Below are 14,718 nucleotides of genomic sequence, written 5' to 3'. Positions count from 1 at the left end.
CTTTAAGTTTCATTTACTTAGTTAATCATAATATAGTTTCTAATTCTAGTTTGGCTAATACAACTGTCCTTGGAACGATACACGGATTTTACCATTATCTATACTACTACACGATCGGGTACACTGCCCGTTAGTGTGTGTAATCTTTAAAACCGGTATTTTCCATATAACAATTCATATACCACTTTTCGCACATCAGTTACTAACGAGGACAGCTGACTTAATGAACTTAAAATCATTATAACGTAATAAAAAATATGTTGTAAATATATTTTGAACATACTTTGATATATATGTACATATTTGTTATAGGTTCGTGAATCGACCAGTGGTCAAGTCTTACTTCCCGACGAAGTAAAAATCTGTGAAAGTGAGTTATAGTCCCACTTTTAAAATCTAATATTTTTGGGATGAGAATACATGCAGCTTTATAAATGTTTTACAAAATAGACACAAGTACATGAAAATACTTTCTATGGTTGAACGATCGAAGCCGAATATGCCCCTTTTACTTGGTAACCTAAGAATTAGTAAACCAGTCTACTAATTGATGCGAATCCTAAAGATAGATCTATTGGGCCCAATAAACCCCATCCGTTGTAGCGGATGCTTTAGTACTTCGATGTTGTTTTATCATGTCCGATGGATGTCCCGGAATGATAGGGGATATTCTTATATGCATCTTGTTAATGTCGGTTGCCAGGTGTTCACCATATGAATGAATTTTATCTCTATGTATGAGATGTATATTGAAATATGAAATCTTGTGGTCTATTATTATGATTTGATAATATATAGGTTAAACCTATAACTCACCAACATTTTTGTTGACGTTTTAAGCATGTTTATTCTCAGGTGATTATTAAGAGCTTCCGCTGTTGCATACTAAAATAAGGACAAGATTTGGAGTCCATGCTTGTATGATATTGTGTAAAAACTGCATTCAAGAAACTTATTTTTGATGTAATATATTCTTATTGTAAACCATTATGTAATGGTCGTGTGTAAACGGTATATTTTAGATTATCATTATTTGATAATCTACGTAATGCTTTTTAAACCTTTATCGATAAAATAAAGGTTATGGTTATTTTAAAAATGAATGCAGTCTTTGAAAAACGTCTCATATAGAGGTCAAAACCTCGAGATGAAATCAATTAATACGGAACGTTTATAATCAATATGAACGGGACATTTCAAATGAAAAGAATATTGAGAAAGAATCACCAATGTTTCTTGAAAGAATTCAAGGTTATATATATGGTCCAATTCATCCATCATGTGGACCATTTTGATATTTCATGGTTCTAATAGACGCATCTAGCGGATGGTCTCATGTTTGTGTGTTATCAAGCCATAATATGGCATTTGCAAAGTTTCTTGCACAAATTATTAAATTGAGAACACATTATTCTGATTACATCATTAAAAGGATGAGACTTGATAATGCTAGTGAGTTAACATCTCAAGCATTTAATGATTATTATATGTCTACAGGGATTGTTGTTGAACATCCAGTTGCTCATGTGCATACACAAAATTAGTTTAGCTGAATCAATAGATAAACGCTTGCAGCTAATAACTAGACAATTGGTAATGAGTACAAAACTCTCAATATTTATATGGGGACATGTAAATTTACATGATGCGATATTAATTCGCATTAAACCAAGTGCAAGTCATACGTATTCTCCATTACCAACTTAATTTTGGTCGAGAGCCAAATATTTTTCATCTTAGAACATTTGGTTGTGCGGTTTATGTTCTTATCGCACCACCACAACGCACTAAAATGTGTCCTCAAAGAAGGATGAGAATATATGTTGGATATGAAACATCTTCAATCATAAGATATATTGAACCCATGACGGGTGATGTTTATACAACACGTTTTGCTGATTGTCATTTTAATAAAATATTGTTCCCTAGATTAGGGGGAGAAATAAAAAATAAAGAAAATGATGTTTCATGGTGTGAACCTCAATTAATGTATCTTGATCCTCGTATAAAAAAATGCGAGATCGAAGTTCAAAAAATAATGCATATGCAAGAACTTGCGAATAAATTGCCTGATGCATTTACATATATAAAAAGAGTGACTAAATCATATATACCAGTAGCAAATGCTCCAGCTTGAATTGAAATTCCAAAAGCTGGCAATAATGTCACTCTTGAGTCTTTGCCACGCCAGAAACGTGGGAGACCAATTGGTTCAAAAGATAAAAATCCTCGAAAAAGAAAATCAGCTGATAATGAGGTAAAAGAACGTGTTCAAGAAGAACCACAAATCAATATTCCTTCTGTAGAGGATATTGACGATGTAAATACATAAATTGCAATAAATTATGCAATATTATGGAGCCGAAACAAAATGACAAATATTGATTTTTCATATAATCTTACAATGACATCATGAATAAAGATGATGATCTGGAACCAAAATCTGTCATTGCATGTCAAAATAGACATGATTGAACTCAATGGAAAGGAGCAATACGAGCTGAATTAGAATCGCTCAATAAAAGAAAAGTTTTCGGATCAATCGTTATCACTTTTAAAGATGTGAAACGTATGAGATATAAAATGAATTTTTATCCGAAAAAGAAATAAGAAAAAAATGAAGTTACAAGGTAAAGCTAGACTTGTAACTCAAGATTTCTCTCAAAGACCATGAATAGATTATGAGACAAACTTATTCTCCTGTTATGGATGCAATTACTTTTAGATACTTAATCAGCCTAACAGTTTTTAAAAAAATTAGAAATGCATCTCATGGATGTTATTACTACTTATTTAAATGAATCACTTGATAGTGATATATACATGAATATCCATGAAGGGTTTAAGGTATCTGAAGCATCTAACGCAAAACCTAAAGAAATGTATTCCATTGAATCACAAAAATTTTTATATGGGTTGATACAATAGTATAACTAATTAAGTGATTACTTAATAAGAAAAAGGTATACAAATAATCTTATTTGAATATGTGTTCTTATTAAGAAAACAACATCCGGATATGTGATCATAGCCGTTTATGTCGATGATCTTAACATCATAGGTACAAATAAAGAGATCCATGAAGCCATTCAACTTCTAAAGAAAGAATTTGAAATGAAAGATCTCGGAAAAACCAAGTATTGCCTTGGTTTGCAGATTGAGCATATGCCTAATGGTTTACTTGTACATCAAACGACTTATACAGAAAAGATTTTAAAACGTTTCAATATGGACAAGGCAAAACCATTAAGTACTCCTATGGTTGTTAGATCACTTAATGTTGACACTAATTCATTTCGTCCCTGTGAAGATCATGAAGATATCCTAGGACCAGAAGTACCATATCTTAGTGCAATTGGAGCTCTTATGTATCTTACAAATTGTACAAGACCTGACATTTCTTTTGCAGTTAATTTGTTGGCAAGGTTCAGCTCAGCTCCTACCAAAAGACACTGGAATGGGATCAAATATATATTTCGATACCTTCGAGGAACTACTAATTTAGGATTATTTTATTCTAACGAATCAAAACATGATTTGGTTGGTTATGCAGATGCAAGTTATTTATCTGATCCACATAAAGCTAAATCTCAAACTGGATATGTATTCCTAAATGGAGGTACCACAAAATCACGACGTTCTTAAAACAAACACTTGTTGCAACATCATCAAATCATGACGAAGTGATTGCATTATATGAAACTACTCGAAAATGTGTTTGGTTGAGATCAATGACACAAATCATTATTGATTCTTGTGGACTATAACGCTATAAAAGACCAACAACTATCTTTACCAATAACTATATATGAAGATAATGCAGCTTGCATATTACAGATGAAAGAAGAGTATCAAAAGTGACAGAACAAAATATAAATGCTGACGAGGCGCCAAAGGCATAGACGGTCTTAACGGTCATAAGTTTGATGGAAAAGAATGGTATGTTGGTAAGGCTCAGAAAAGACTAAAAGGGAATAGAAATTGAAAAAAGGGTTTGAGCAAACCATGAAGGAGACTGTAGACAAATCACATGGGCTAAACTTGTACATAAAAGATTTAGATGATACAGTTTCAGATGAAAACCTCATATTCTTCTCATATACTCAAGATCTCGTAAAAGACAACCAAATTAAAATGAGATACGTTCAGTCAACAACTCTGCTGATCTTTATACCAAAGCACTGTCAACCGCTGTTTTCAGAACACACGTTCACAATATTAGCATGAGGCAAGTTCAAAAGATGTGATGACTCAGCGATGTCTACTTGAGGGGGAGTCAACTCTATACTGCACTATTTTTCCCTTGACTAAAGTTTTTATCCCACTGGGTTTTTCTTTAGCAAGGTTTTTAACGAGGCAGTACTACTTGCTCTTTAATAAAATTGTCATCCAACGGAGATTGTTATAATATAATATAAATATACATAAAGTCATAAATGGATGTTGAAATGTCAAATATGGATGACCAATTTTTAGTATAAATACTACATTAATGTAAGCTTGTAAGTTGCACCAGAATTTCATAATCAAAATTCTCTACTTATTCTCATGCTTTGTTCATGCATATTAGTAAATAAGTCTTGCTTGCAAAAGTATAGGCCATAATAATTAATAATAATAATTAAAATTACAACAGTCAGCATTTTTTCAATATAAGAAAATTTATTAGCAAAATTATTTGAAGTTTTAGATTTTTACATTGTTTTAACTTTCGTAATACGTGAACTCATAACTCACTGGTTGATGAGTTGATCTCGTATTGCAAAGCCTCTAAATTGACTAGTTAAGAAATATGTGTATTTCCAAACCCTCAAAGTATGAACTTAGATGCTAAGCTTGTTCCATTAAGAAAAAGTGTTAAAGCTACAAATAAATTATATAACTTTTGTTTCATTGTGAGGTATATATCCTAAAAAATAATACCATTGTAAATGATAACATTTCAAATCGTGAATCTATGTAAATAAAATGTTACATGTTATCGAATGCAACGGTTAAAATACTTACCTGATATTTTTTCTGTTAAATATGACATGGAATGGATATAATTAAAGGTTGTGAGATACTCCGTAATTAACATTTGGGTTAAAGCTACAAATGTGTTATATATTTTCACTTTTGTTTAAACTAAATAGATTTCGAACCGAACTAAATAGATTTCGAACCATGAAGTGCGTCGGTTGCATTTGGATATAAGTGGTAACCCTAAAAGAAAAGGTAAATTTGTCTTAATCCATGTTATTATCTTTACCTTCTACGCATTGTCAATCAACATTTTTAATCCTATTAGCTTGTATGGAAATATAGAAAATATTGAGTTGACCTAAAAACATTGGAGTTGATGTGTAACAAGACATTAAGTTTGGATCACAATCTTAATGTAGAGTTGTAGACTACACGTATTAGTTATAGTTATACAAAACGCTAAAAAGAGATGGCCAAAATAAAATTTGCAAAAATTCAGCTCATTAATTAAAGTATATATGGGGAGTACAATTACAAAAGATTTAATCCGAGAAATCTGAACGTCTACGGTGACGATGGTGATGCCGGCTGTGACGATGAGAATCGTATCTTTGTTGCTGATCAGATTCAGAACTCTCGTGTCTACCACGCGGCCTATGTCCACTACCTCTACTCCTTTTACGTCTATCAGCTTCTAAATCATCTGATGAACTTGATTCAGACTCTATATGTTTCCTTTTCTTCTTATAATGATGATGATGGCTTTTATGTTGACTTTTACTCTTCTTTGATCTCTTTTCTGCATCGTCTGATGAGCTTGAATCAGACTGTATTTGTTTCTTTTTCTTCTTATGTCGATTTTTACTCTGCTTCGACCTCTTTTCTGCATCATCAGAGGACGAATCGTTTTGATGATCCTTGATCGTTGATGGTGATTGTCTTTTGTGTTTTCTCTTACTACTACTTGACTTCTTTTGCTTACTTGAAGAGAAGTTGGCTAGCAGATTAGGGATGACATCCTCACCAAGAAACCCTAGCACATTATAAATATAACATTATGTTTCATGCAATGTAGTTTCAATGCATTTAACAGTTACCCAACCCACCTGACATAAAATATTTTTTTATTATTACTATTATTTATTTATTTATCATCTGGTAATAGGTAAATAGGTAAATGTGTAATTGAAACTCTGTATACAAGAAGGTTTACCTCCATATTCATCGAATATGTCCTCTGCAACAATCTGTTGGTTTGGATCGTCCGGTCTGAACCCGCCACGAGGTGGACTCATTCCAGGCTGTTGTTTCAACTCCCACTTAAGAGGCTGAAAAACGAATTTAAGCTCTTAAATCATCTATACTAAACCTTGAAATGCTTAAATTAGGCTTTACCCAAAAAATATTTGCTTAAGAGCTAAAACATTTTTCCAATTTCTTGACTTCATGTGTCAAGTAAGAGCAAACTGGTCCCTCAAGGATCCTGACTAGGGGTGGCAATTTCGATCCCAGTAACTTATGTATGGGACAATTTGGGTTATCTTTTTATCTCTAGTGGGTCAAAGTCAAACCAGCATAAATTACAATTAACATTAGAGGAAAGTAAGGAACGTGTAAAAAGGGTAAACATTAGAGGGAAGTAACAAACGTGTCATTGATTCAAATGTTCCAAAGTGCACTTTATACCCATACAACACCCTAAATAAGTTTAGGCAAAAAAAGTAGATTATCATAAAAAGAATGTAAAAAAAGGGTAAAATCGACCCTCTGGCGGCCCCACACCGACCAGTTCCACAGCCAACATGTGAGAGGAAAATCGCGTAACCCATGCTTAAAGGGACATGGGGCAGGGATTGAACCTATGACCACCGCTTTATGCTGCATGTCCCCCAACCACTAAGCTACCATCGGGGACAATTATCATAAAAAGAATGTAACATTTGTGATTGTATCTAACACATAATTACTTTACAAATATATATATATATATATATATATATATATATATATATATATATATATATATATATATATATATATATATATATATATAGAGTGGTAGGATCAAGAGGGAAGTATCCATTCGGGGGGAAGCAAAAACATTTTTTTTTTTTTCGTTTTTTGAAAAAACTTTGTTCACGAACATTATAGATGAGATGAAAATATGAACATTTAGTAGAGACACTTTGTGATAAATGTTTTTATTTTGGCGGGAAAACGCTCGAAGAAGTAATATATAACAATTATCGTATTTTTCGAGCGTATTTTGAGGTTTTAGCTATTGGGGTTTAGATATTAGGGTTTATAGGGTTTAGATATTAGGGTTTAGAAATTTAGGGTTTAGGGTTTAGATTTAGGGTTTAGATTTAGGATTTAGATTGAGTTTTTAACACGAACGGTTTAGAGTTTAGGGTTTAGGGTTTGGTGTTTTGGGTAACCCTAAACCCTAAACTCTAAATCGGGCTAAATTTTACTTCACAAAACATGAAGAAAAAAAAACGTTCATATTCTTCACGAACAATATTATCTTGAATGTTATTTTTGTCGTCGATCGTTTTCCCGCCTAAATAATAACATTCATCACGAAGTGTCTCTTCTAAATGTTCATATTTTCGTGTGATCTTGATGCCGGAAAAAAAAAATTTCAAAAAAAACGAGAAAAAAAAAATTTGCTTCCCCCCGCTTCCCCCGATTGGTTACTTTCCCATTGATCCTGCCCCTATATATATATATATATATATATATATATATATATATATATATTCAAATAAATTGAAATCTAAAACAGAGTGTAATCACCTCAGATGACTCTGTCTGAGCTATAATAGCTGTTAAGGGATCATCTCTTTTCAATCGACTCTCTTCATTAGGCATTATAGCATCCTTCAACGGACATTCTCGATCTCCGCTTTGGTGGCCAAATGCCCCGCACCTCACACATTTTACATTCCGTATTTCAATCCCAAATGGCCTTGCCCTTCCAGCAATACCGGTGTCTAGCCTGAAACAACGTTAACTTGTTAACACTTAAATTACACATTGCAAAAAAAGTATTCCGATATAAGATGTGATACCCAAGATTACACAGCTACCAAGATATTTCTATAAACAAGATGTAACCAAATACTCTGCTGTTACATTATTTTTCATTTTTTCAGAAAATCTGACCTAATTAATTTCAAAACTATCAAATCAAATCAAATCAAATCTCAATAAAATAATAACCAAATGTACCCAAAAGTTTTGCAATTTCCAATAACATATAAGTTTGTTATTTGTTATAATAAGATAAGCAAAACTGAAAGAAAACATGGTTGTGTAAAAAAGCAAGAAGTGTACTTTGGGGCATTTTTAAGGGCTTCAAATTGTTCTTCTGTTGGTAGAACACGGCCAAAAACATCTTTTGGCCTTGGCTTCTTCTTTTGCTCATTGGGAGGCACGGGATCTTGCAACCTGCAACCAAAGCAAAAATGTAAGTAAGTTATACGCATTATAAGATCACTGTAATAACAATTAGTAAGCCAGTATAAATCCATCCATAATCAATTACGTATGAGCCTCTTCTGAATGTGGATCTTGTGAGGGTTCTTGAGTTTTCTTCTCCTCAGCAACCTCTGCAGCTTTTGCACTTTCAGCATTATAACCAGGTGGTCGGATATACATAAAGCTAACAGCTTTTAAATTCTCCATCTTCAGAATTAAAAAATCAAGTAAGATTATTTCAAGCAAATTTCTCACATACACTAAAAGAAAAATCCAACATTAACCAAAATCTTCCCATTCTTTACATTACCATATCTCGATCTTATAATTATACACAAATAAACTCATACCAGCAGAATAAAATAGTGTCAATATCTTGTATTTCATCTGTTCTAACTAAAAGAAGACATTTGACTTTTTGGTTGAGTACACAATTTACAAATGCAAAATCGATACTCCGTATTATTTTGAATGAATACAACACTTGCCTAGTTCTAATGCTTACGGGAAACATATTAGAAAAAAAAAAATTCTAATGATTTTAACAAGATAATTCAATTGTAAAGATGACATTAAACTTCTTTAGCCTCCTAAAATTGGCTTGTGGTCCTGTAAAAACCATGGCCGTTTCAAACTAATTGAGAATCTGAAACCGATTACTCAAGTTCCAAATACTGTCCATTTGTAAATTGGTTTAAAAGTTTTATGAAAAAGGGTGCTTTTTTACGCTTTGGACTGTAAGGACACCTACCATACCTATGCAATTATTAGTATCCCACAACCTAAAATATCACAATTCACAATTTAAGCTTAAATAGATCACTATACTAAACTACAACTCTACAAGTTCACAATTACTCTAAAACGAATCAAAACCTCACCTTTTCCTTCTCTTTTTTTGAAACAAGTGCCGCTTGTCGAAAAAACTCTTGTTCTTGAGCATACTGCATACAATTTATAATTACATCAAAAAAATCAAAACTTCACATATATATTATACCTAAACCCTAACTCTAAAAAATAAAGTATACACTTAACACAAATTAAGGATAAACGAAACAAAATCAATGCAAACCCTAACCTCACGAGCAACTTCTTCAGCACGGCGTTCTTGTTGAGCATGAGTTTGTTCAGCGATCCATTTACGGCGTTGATTAGGGTAAGATAATGGATGCCATGGTTTTTGATTTAAAAAATTGTGAGACCAAGCTGTTCCTGCTTTAGTTCTGTAATCAACTTCATCAGCCGCATTTTTGTCTGAAAATCTTTTGCTTAATCTCGGCCCTTTTTCATCATCATCCATCGTATAATAGATTTTGATTTTGTTGCTTCTGGAAGTGATTGAATGAACGAAAAAGTTGCAGGGGGTAAATTGGAACTTGTTTGATGCCGTCAATTTTGGGCTGAAATCAAATCTCGACCCGACCGACCGACCCAACGCAATCCGGTTACCTCACGAGTCACGAGAAAAAAAAACATGAGTTACTATTTATTTATTTTTTCGCTTCCTGAAACAATTGTTATAATTCAGTAGGCTTATAACTACCTTTAGTGGTTTGATTCTTGATGTTATAATTCAGTAGGCTTATAACTACCTTTAGTGGTTTGATTCTTGATTTAGAATACTAATAATGAAGTGTAAGAACAAAGATGATAATGGAGAGAAAGAAAGAAACACTTTGTAAGTGTGAGAAATGGTGCAAGTTTAATGCTTGCATTCATGAGTATTTATAGCCTAAAATCTCAATATAAAAATACATACTTTGTGTACCAAAATTGACTATATGTATACACCAAAATTGACTATCCATATCTATATTATTATTATTATTATAACACTCCCCCTTGGATAGCAATTTTATTTTGTTGAAGATCAACTATAAATTACTGCCTCGTTAAAAACCTTGCTAAAGAAAACCCAGTGGGAAAAAAACTTTAGCTAAGGGAAAAAGAGTGCAGCATGGAGTTGACTCCCCCTCAAGTAGACATCGCTTCAGCTGTTACATCATTTGAACATGTCTCATGCCAATGTTATGAACGTGTGTTCTGAAAATAGCAGTTGGAAGTGCTTTCGTGAAAAGATCAGCAGAGTTTTTGCTAGATTGCACATATCTCATTTCAATCTGGTTGTCCTTAATGAGATTTTGAGTGTATGAGAAGAATCTAGGTGGTATGTGTTTTGTTCGGTCACTTTTGATATACCCTTCTTTCATCTGTGCTATGCAAGCTGCATTATCTTCATAGATAGTTGTTGGACTTTTATCGCGTTCTAGTCCACAAGAATCAGTAATGAGTTGTGTCATTGATCTCAACCAAAAACATTCTCGAGTAGCTTCATGTAATGCAATCACTTCGGCATGATTTGACGATGTAGCAACAAGTGTTTGTTTTTGAGAACGCCATGATATTGCAGTACCTCCATTTAGGAATACATATCCAGTTTGAGATTTAGCTTTATGTGGATCAGATAAATAACCTGCATCTGCATAACCAACCAAATCTTGTTTTGATTCGTTAGAATAAAATAATCCTAAATCAGTAGTTCCTCGAAGGTATCGAAATATGTGTTTGATCCCATTCCAGTGTCTTTTGGTAGGAGCAGAGCTGAACCTTGCCAACAAATTAACTGCAAAAGAAATGTCAGGTCTTGTACAATTTGTAAGATACATAAGAGCTCCAATTGCACTAAGATATGGTACTTCTGGTCCAAGAATGTCTTCTTGATCTTCACATGGACGAAATGGATCAGCTTCAACATTGAGTGATCTAACAACCATAGGAGTACTTAATGGTTTTGCCTTGTCCATATTGAAACGTTTCAAAATCTTTTCAGTATATGTTGTTTGATGTACAAGTAAACCATTAGGCATATGCTCAATTTGTAAACCAAGGCAATACTTGGTTTTTCCGAGATCTTTCATTTCAAATTCTTTCTTTAGAAGTTGAATGGCTTCATGGATCTCTTTATTTGTACCTATGATGTTAAGATCATCAACATAAACAGCTATGATCACATATCCGGATGTTGTTTTCTTAATGAAAACACAAGGGCAAGTAAGATTATTTGTATACCCTTTGCTTATCAAGTAATCACTTAATCGGTTATACCACATACGTCCCGATTGTTTTAACCCATATAAAGATCTTTGTAATTTAATCGAATACATTTCTTTGGGTTTTGCATTTGATGCTTCTGGTACCTTAAATCCTTCAGGTATCTTCATATATATATCACTATCAAGTGATCCATATAGATAAGCAGTCACAACATCCATGAGATGCATTTCTAAATTTTTAGAAACTGCCAGACTGATTAAGTACCTAAAAGTAATTGCATCCATAACAGGAGAATAAGTTTCTTCATAATCAATTCCCGGTCTTTGAGAAAAACCTTGGGCTACAAGTCTAGCTTTATACCTTGTAACTTCATTTTTCTCATTTCTTTTTCGGACAAAAATCCATCTGTATCCTACAGGTTTCACATCTTTAGGAGTGAGAATGATGGATCCGAAAACTTTTCTTTTATTGAGTGATTCTAATTCAGCTCGTATTGCTTCTTTCCATTGAGCCCAATCATGTCTATTTTGACATTCAACCATAGATGTTGGTTCTGGATCATCATCATTATTCATGATGTCATATGCAACATTAAATGAAAATTTCTCATCAAGATTTTTCATTTCATTTCGGTTCCATAATATTTTTGAATATGCATAATTGATTGCAATTTCTGTATTGACATCATCAATCTCCTCTGCAGTAGGAGTACTGATTTGTGGTTCTTCTTGAACACTTTCTTTTACTTCATTATCAGCTGATTTTCTTTTTCGAGGATTTTTATCCTTTGAACCGATTGGTCTTCCACGTTTCTGACGTGGCAAAGATTCATGAGTGACGTTATTGCCAGCTTTTGGAATTTCAATTCGAGCTGGAGTATTTACTGCTGGTATATATGATTTTGTCACCGTTTTTGTATCTGTAAATGCATCAGGCAATTGATTTGCAAGTTCTTGTATATGCATTATCTTTTGAACTTCTGTCTCGCATTCTTTTGTGCGAGGATCAAGATACTTTAATTGAGGTTCACACCATGAAACATCATTTTCTTTATTTTTCATTTCTCCCCCTAATCTAGGGAACAATGTTTCATTAAAATGACAATCAGCAAAACGTGCTGTAAAAACGTCACCTGTCATAGGTTCAATATACCTTAATATTGAAGATGTTTCATATCCAACATATATTCCCAACCTCCTTTGAGGACCCATTTTTGTACGTTGTGGTGTCGCAATTGGAACATACACTGCACAACCAAATGTTCTAAGATGGGAAATATTTGGCTCTTGACCAAAAGCAAGTTGTAGGGGGGAATATTTATGACTTGCACTTGGTCTGATGCGAATCAATGCAGCAGCATGTAAAATTGCATGACCCCATATAGATACAGGGAGTTTTGTTCTCATTATCAATGGTCTAGCGATTAACTGTAAACGTTTAATCAATGACTCGGCTAAACCATTTTGTGTATGCACATGAGCAACAGAATGTTCAACAACAATTCCTATAGACATGCAATAGTCATTAAATGCTTGAGATGTAAATTCACCAGCATTATCAAGTCTCACCCTTTTAATGGTGTAATCAGGAAAATGAGCTCTCAATTTAATAATTTGGGCAAGAAATTTTGCAAATGCCACATTACGGCTTGATAACAGACAAACATGAGACCATCTGCTAGATGCGTCTATTAGAACCATGAAATATCTAAATGGTCCACATGGTGGATGAATTGGTCCACATATATCACCTTGAATTCTTTCAAGAAACATTGGTGATTCTTTCTCAACCTTAAGTGGTGAGGGTCTAGTTATCAATTTTCCAAGAGAGCAAGATGTACATGGAACCATTGTATCATGATGGATTTTTCTATCCTTTAGTGGATGTCCATGAGTACATTCAATAATCCTTTTCATCATTGTTGATCCTGGATGGCCTAATCTGTTATGCCATAAACTGAGTACACCAGGATCAATATATTTTTCGTTAACTACCATATGTATTTCTGGTACATTTATATGTGTATAATGTAATCCAGAACTAAGTCTTGGCAGTTTTTCAACCACATGACTCTTGTCAGTGATACTTAAATATTTCTCATTTTCTGTTGTCACTGACTGATAATCATACCCGTTAAGGTATATGTCGGAGAAACTCAATAAATTTCTGCTTGACTTGGGAGAAAATAAGGCATCATTTATTAAAAATTTTGTACCATTTGGTAGTATGAAATTTGCCTTTCCTATCCCTTTTATCAAGTTAGCAGGTCCTGATATTGTATGTATAGTTCCTTCCGTTGGTTTTAGATCAATAAAATATTTCTCGGATTTAAGTATAGTGTGTGTAGTTCCACTGTCTGCTATACAGAGATCTCCACCACTTGATTGATGTTGTATTCCAGCAAAATTCATATTGAACTTCATATATAAGAAATAAATAGTGAGTACATTAATATTACACAATATTTTAAACGCAAATAGATAGTACTGAAACATTTAGCAAACATAATGACAAAGACAGACGATATTAAATCGTTTATTTTTCAAAAAACACACAACTTAAACATTCAAGAAATCTTCATATAAATCAGATGGTTTCTCAGTGACTGTTGGATCAATATTATCCACAAAATTTACTTCCTTTTCTTTACCTTTCAGCGAATCCTGATACATCTTAACAAGATGTTTAGATGTTCGGCAAGTATTAGCCCAGTGGCCCATTCTACCACATCTGTAGCAAGATTCTTCAGAATTTTTAGAAGAATTTTCTTCACCATCTTGTTTAATGGGCTTGTTTTGTGGTTGATATTTATATTTTCGTGGATTACTATTTCTTTGACCACCACGGCCACGACCACGACCACGTCCACGCCCATTACCATTACCATAAGGATGGTTTCTACCATAATTATGGCTTTTGGCATGATGATGGTGATGGTTATTATAACCACGACCTTGCCCGCGTCCTTGTCCCTGTTTATAATTATTTGCAGTATTTGCTTCAGGGATTGCAAGTGTACCAGTAGGACGGGATTGCTGATTTTTCATTAATAGCTCATCATTTTGCTCTGCAACTAAGAGATATGAATTAAGTTCAGGATATGTTTTGAACTTTAGCATTCTCAAATTTCTTTGCACTGTGATGTTTGCAGCATTCATTGTGGAGAAAGTTTTCTCCATCATGTCTGCATCACTAATTTCATGTCCACAGAAT

General features: G+C 33.4%; 1 protein-coding gene across 1 annotated transcript; it reads right to left on the bottom strand.

Moving 5' to 3' along the window:
- Nucleotides 1–5,328: 5,328 nt before the first annotated feature.
- Nucleotides 5,329–9,808, bottom strand: LOC139861039 (uncharacterized zinc finger CCHC domain-containing protein At4g19190). The gene is made up of 7 exons (XM_071849372.1): nucleotides 9,530–9,808; nucleotides 9,330–9,392; nucleotides 8,516–8,655; nucleotides 8,305–8,418; nucleotides 7,765–7,966; nucleotides 6,179–6,293; nucleotides 5,329–5,998 (listed from the first exon to the last, which is right to left on the bottom strand). The coding sequence occupies exons 1-7, from the start codon at nucleotides 9,749–9,751 to the stop codon at nucleotides 5,508–5,510; spliced, it is 1,347 nt and encodes a 448-aa protein (XP_071705473.1). The 5' UTR covers nucleotides 9,752–9,808; the 3' UTR covers nucleotides 5,329–5,507.
- Nucleotides 9,809–14,718: the final 4,910 nt, after the last annotated feature.

The sequence above is a fragment of the Rutidosis leptorrhynchoides genome, chromosome 1, assembly GCF_046630445.1.
Source record: "Rutidosis leptorrhynchoides isolate AG116_Rl617_1_P2 chromosome 1, CSIRO_AGI_Rlap_v1, whole genome shotgun sequence".
NCBI lineage: Eukaryota > Viridiplantae > Streptophyta > Magnoliopsida > Asterales > Asteraceae > Rutidosis > Rutidosis leptorrhynchoides.
The sequence above is the reverse complement of the archived record's forward strand: the minus strand, read 5'-3'. Positions and strand labels throughout refer to the sequence as shown.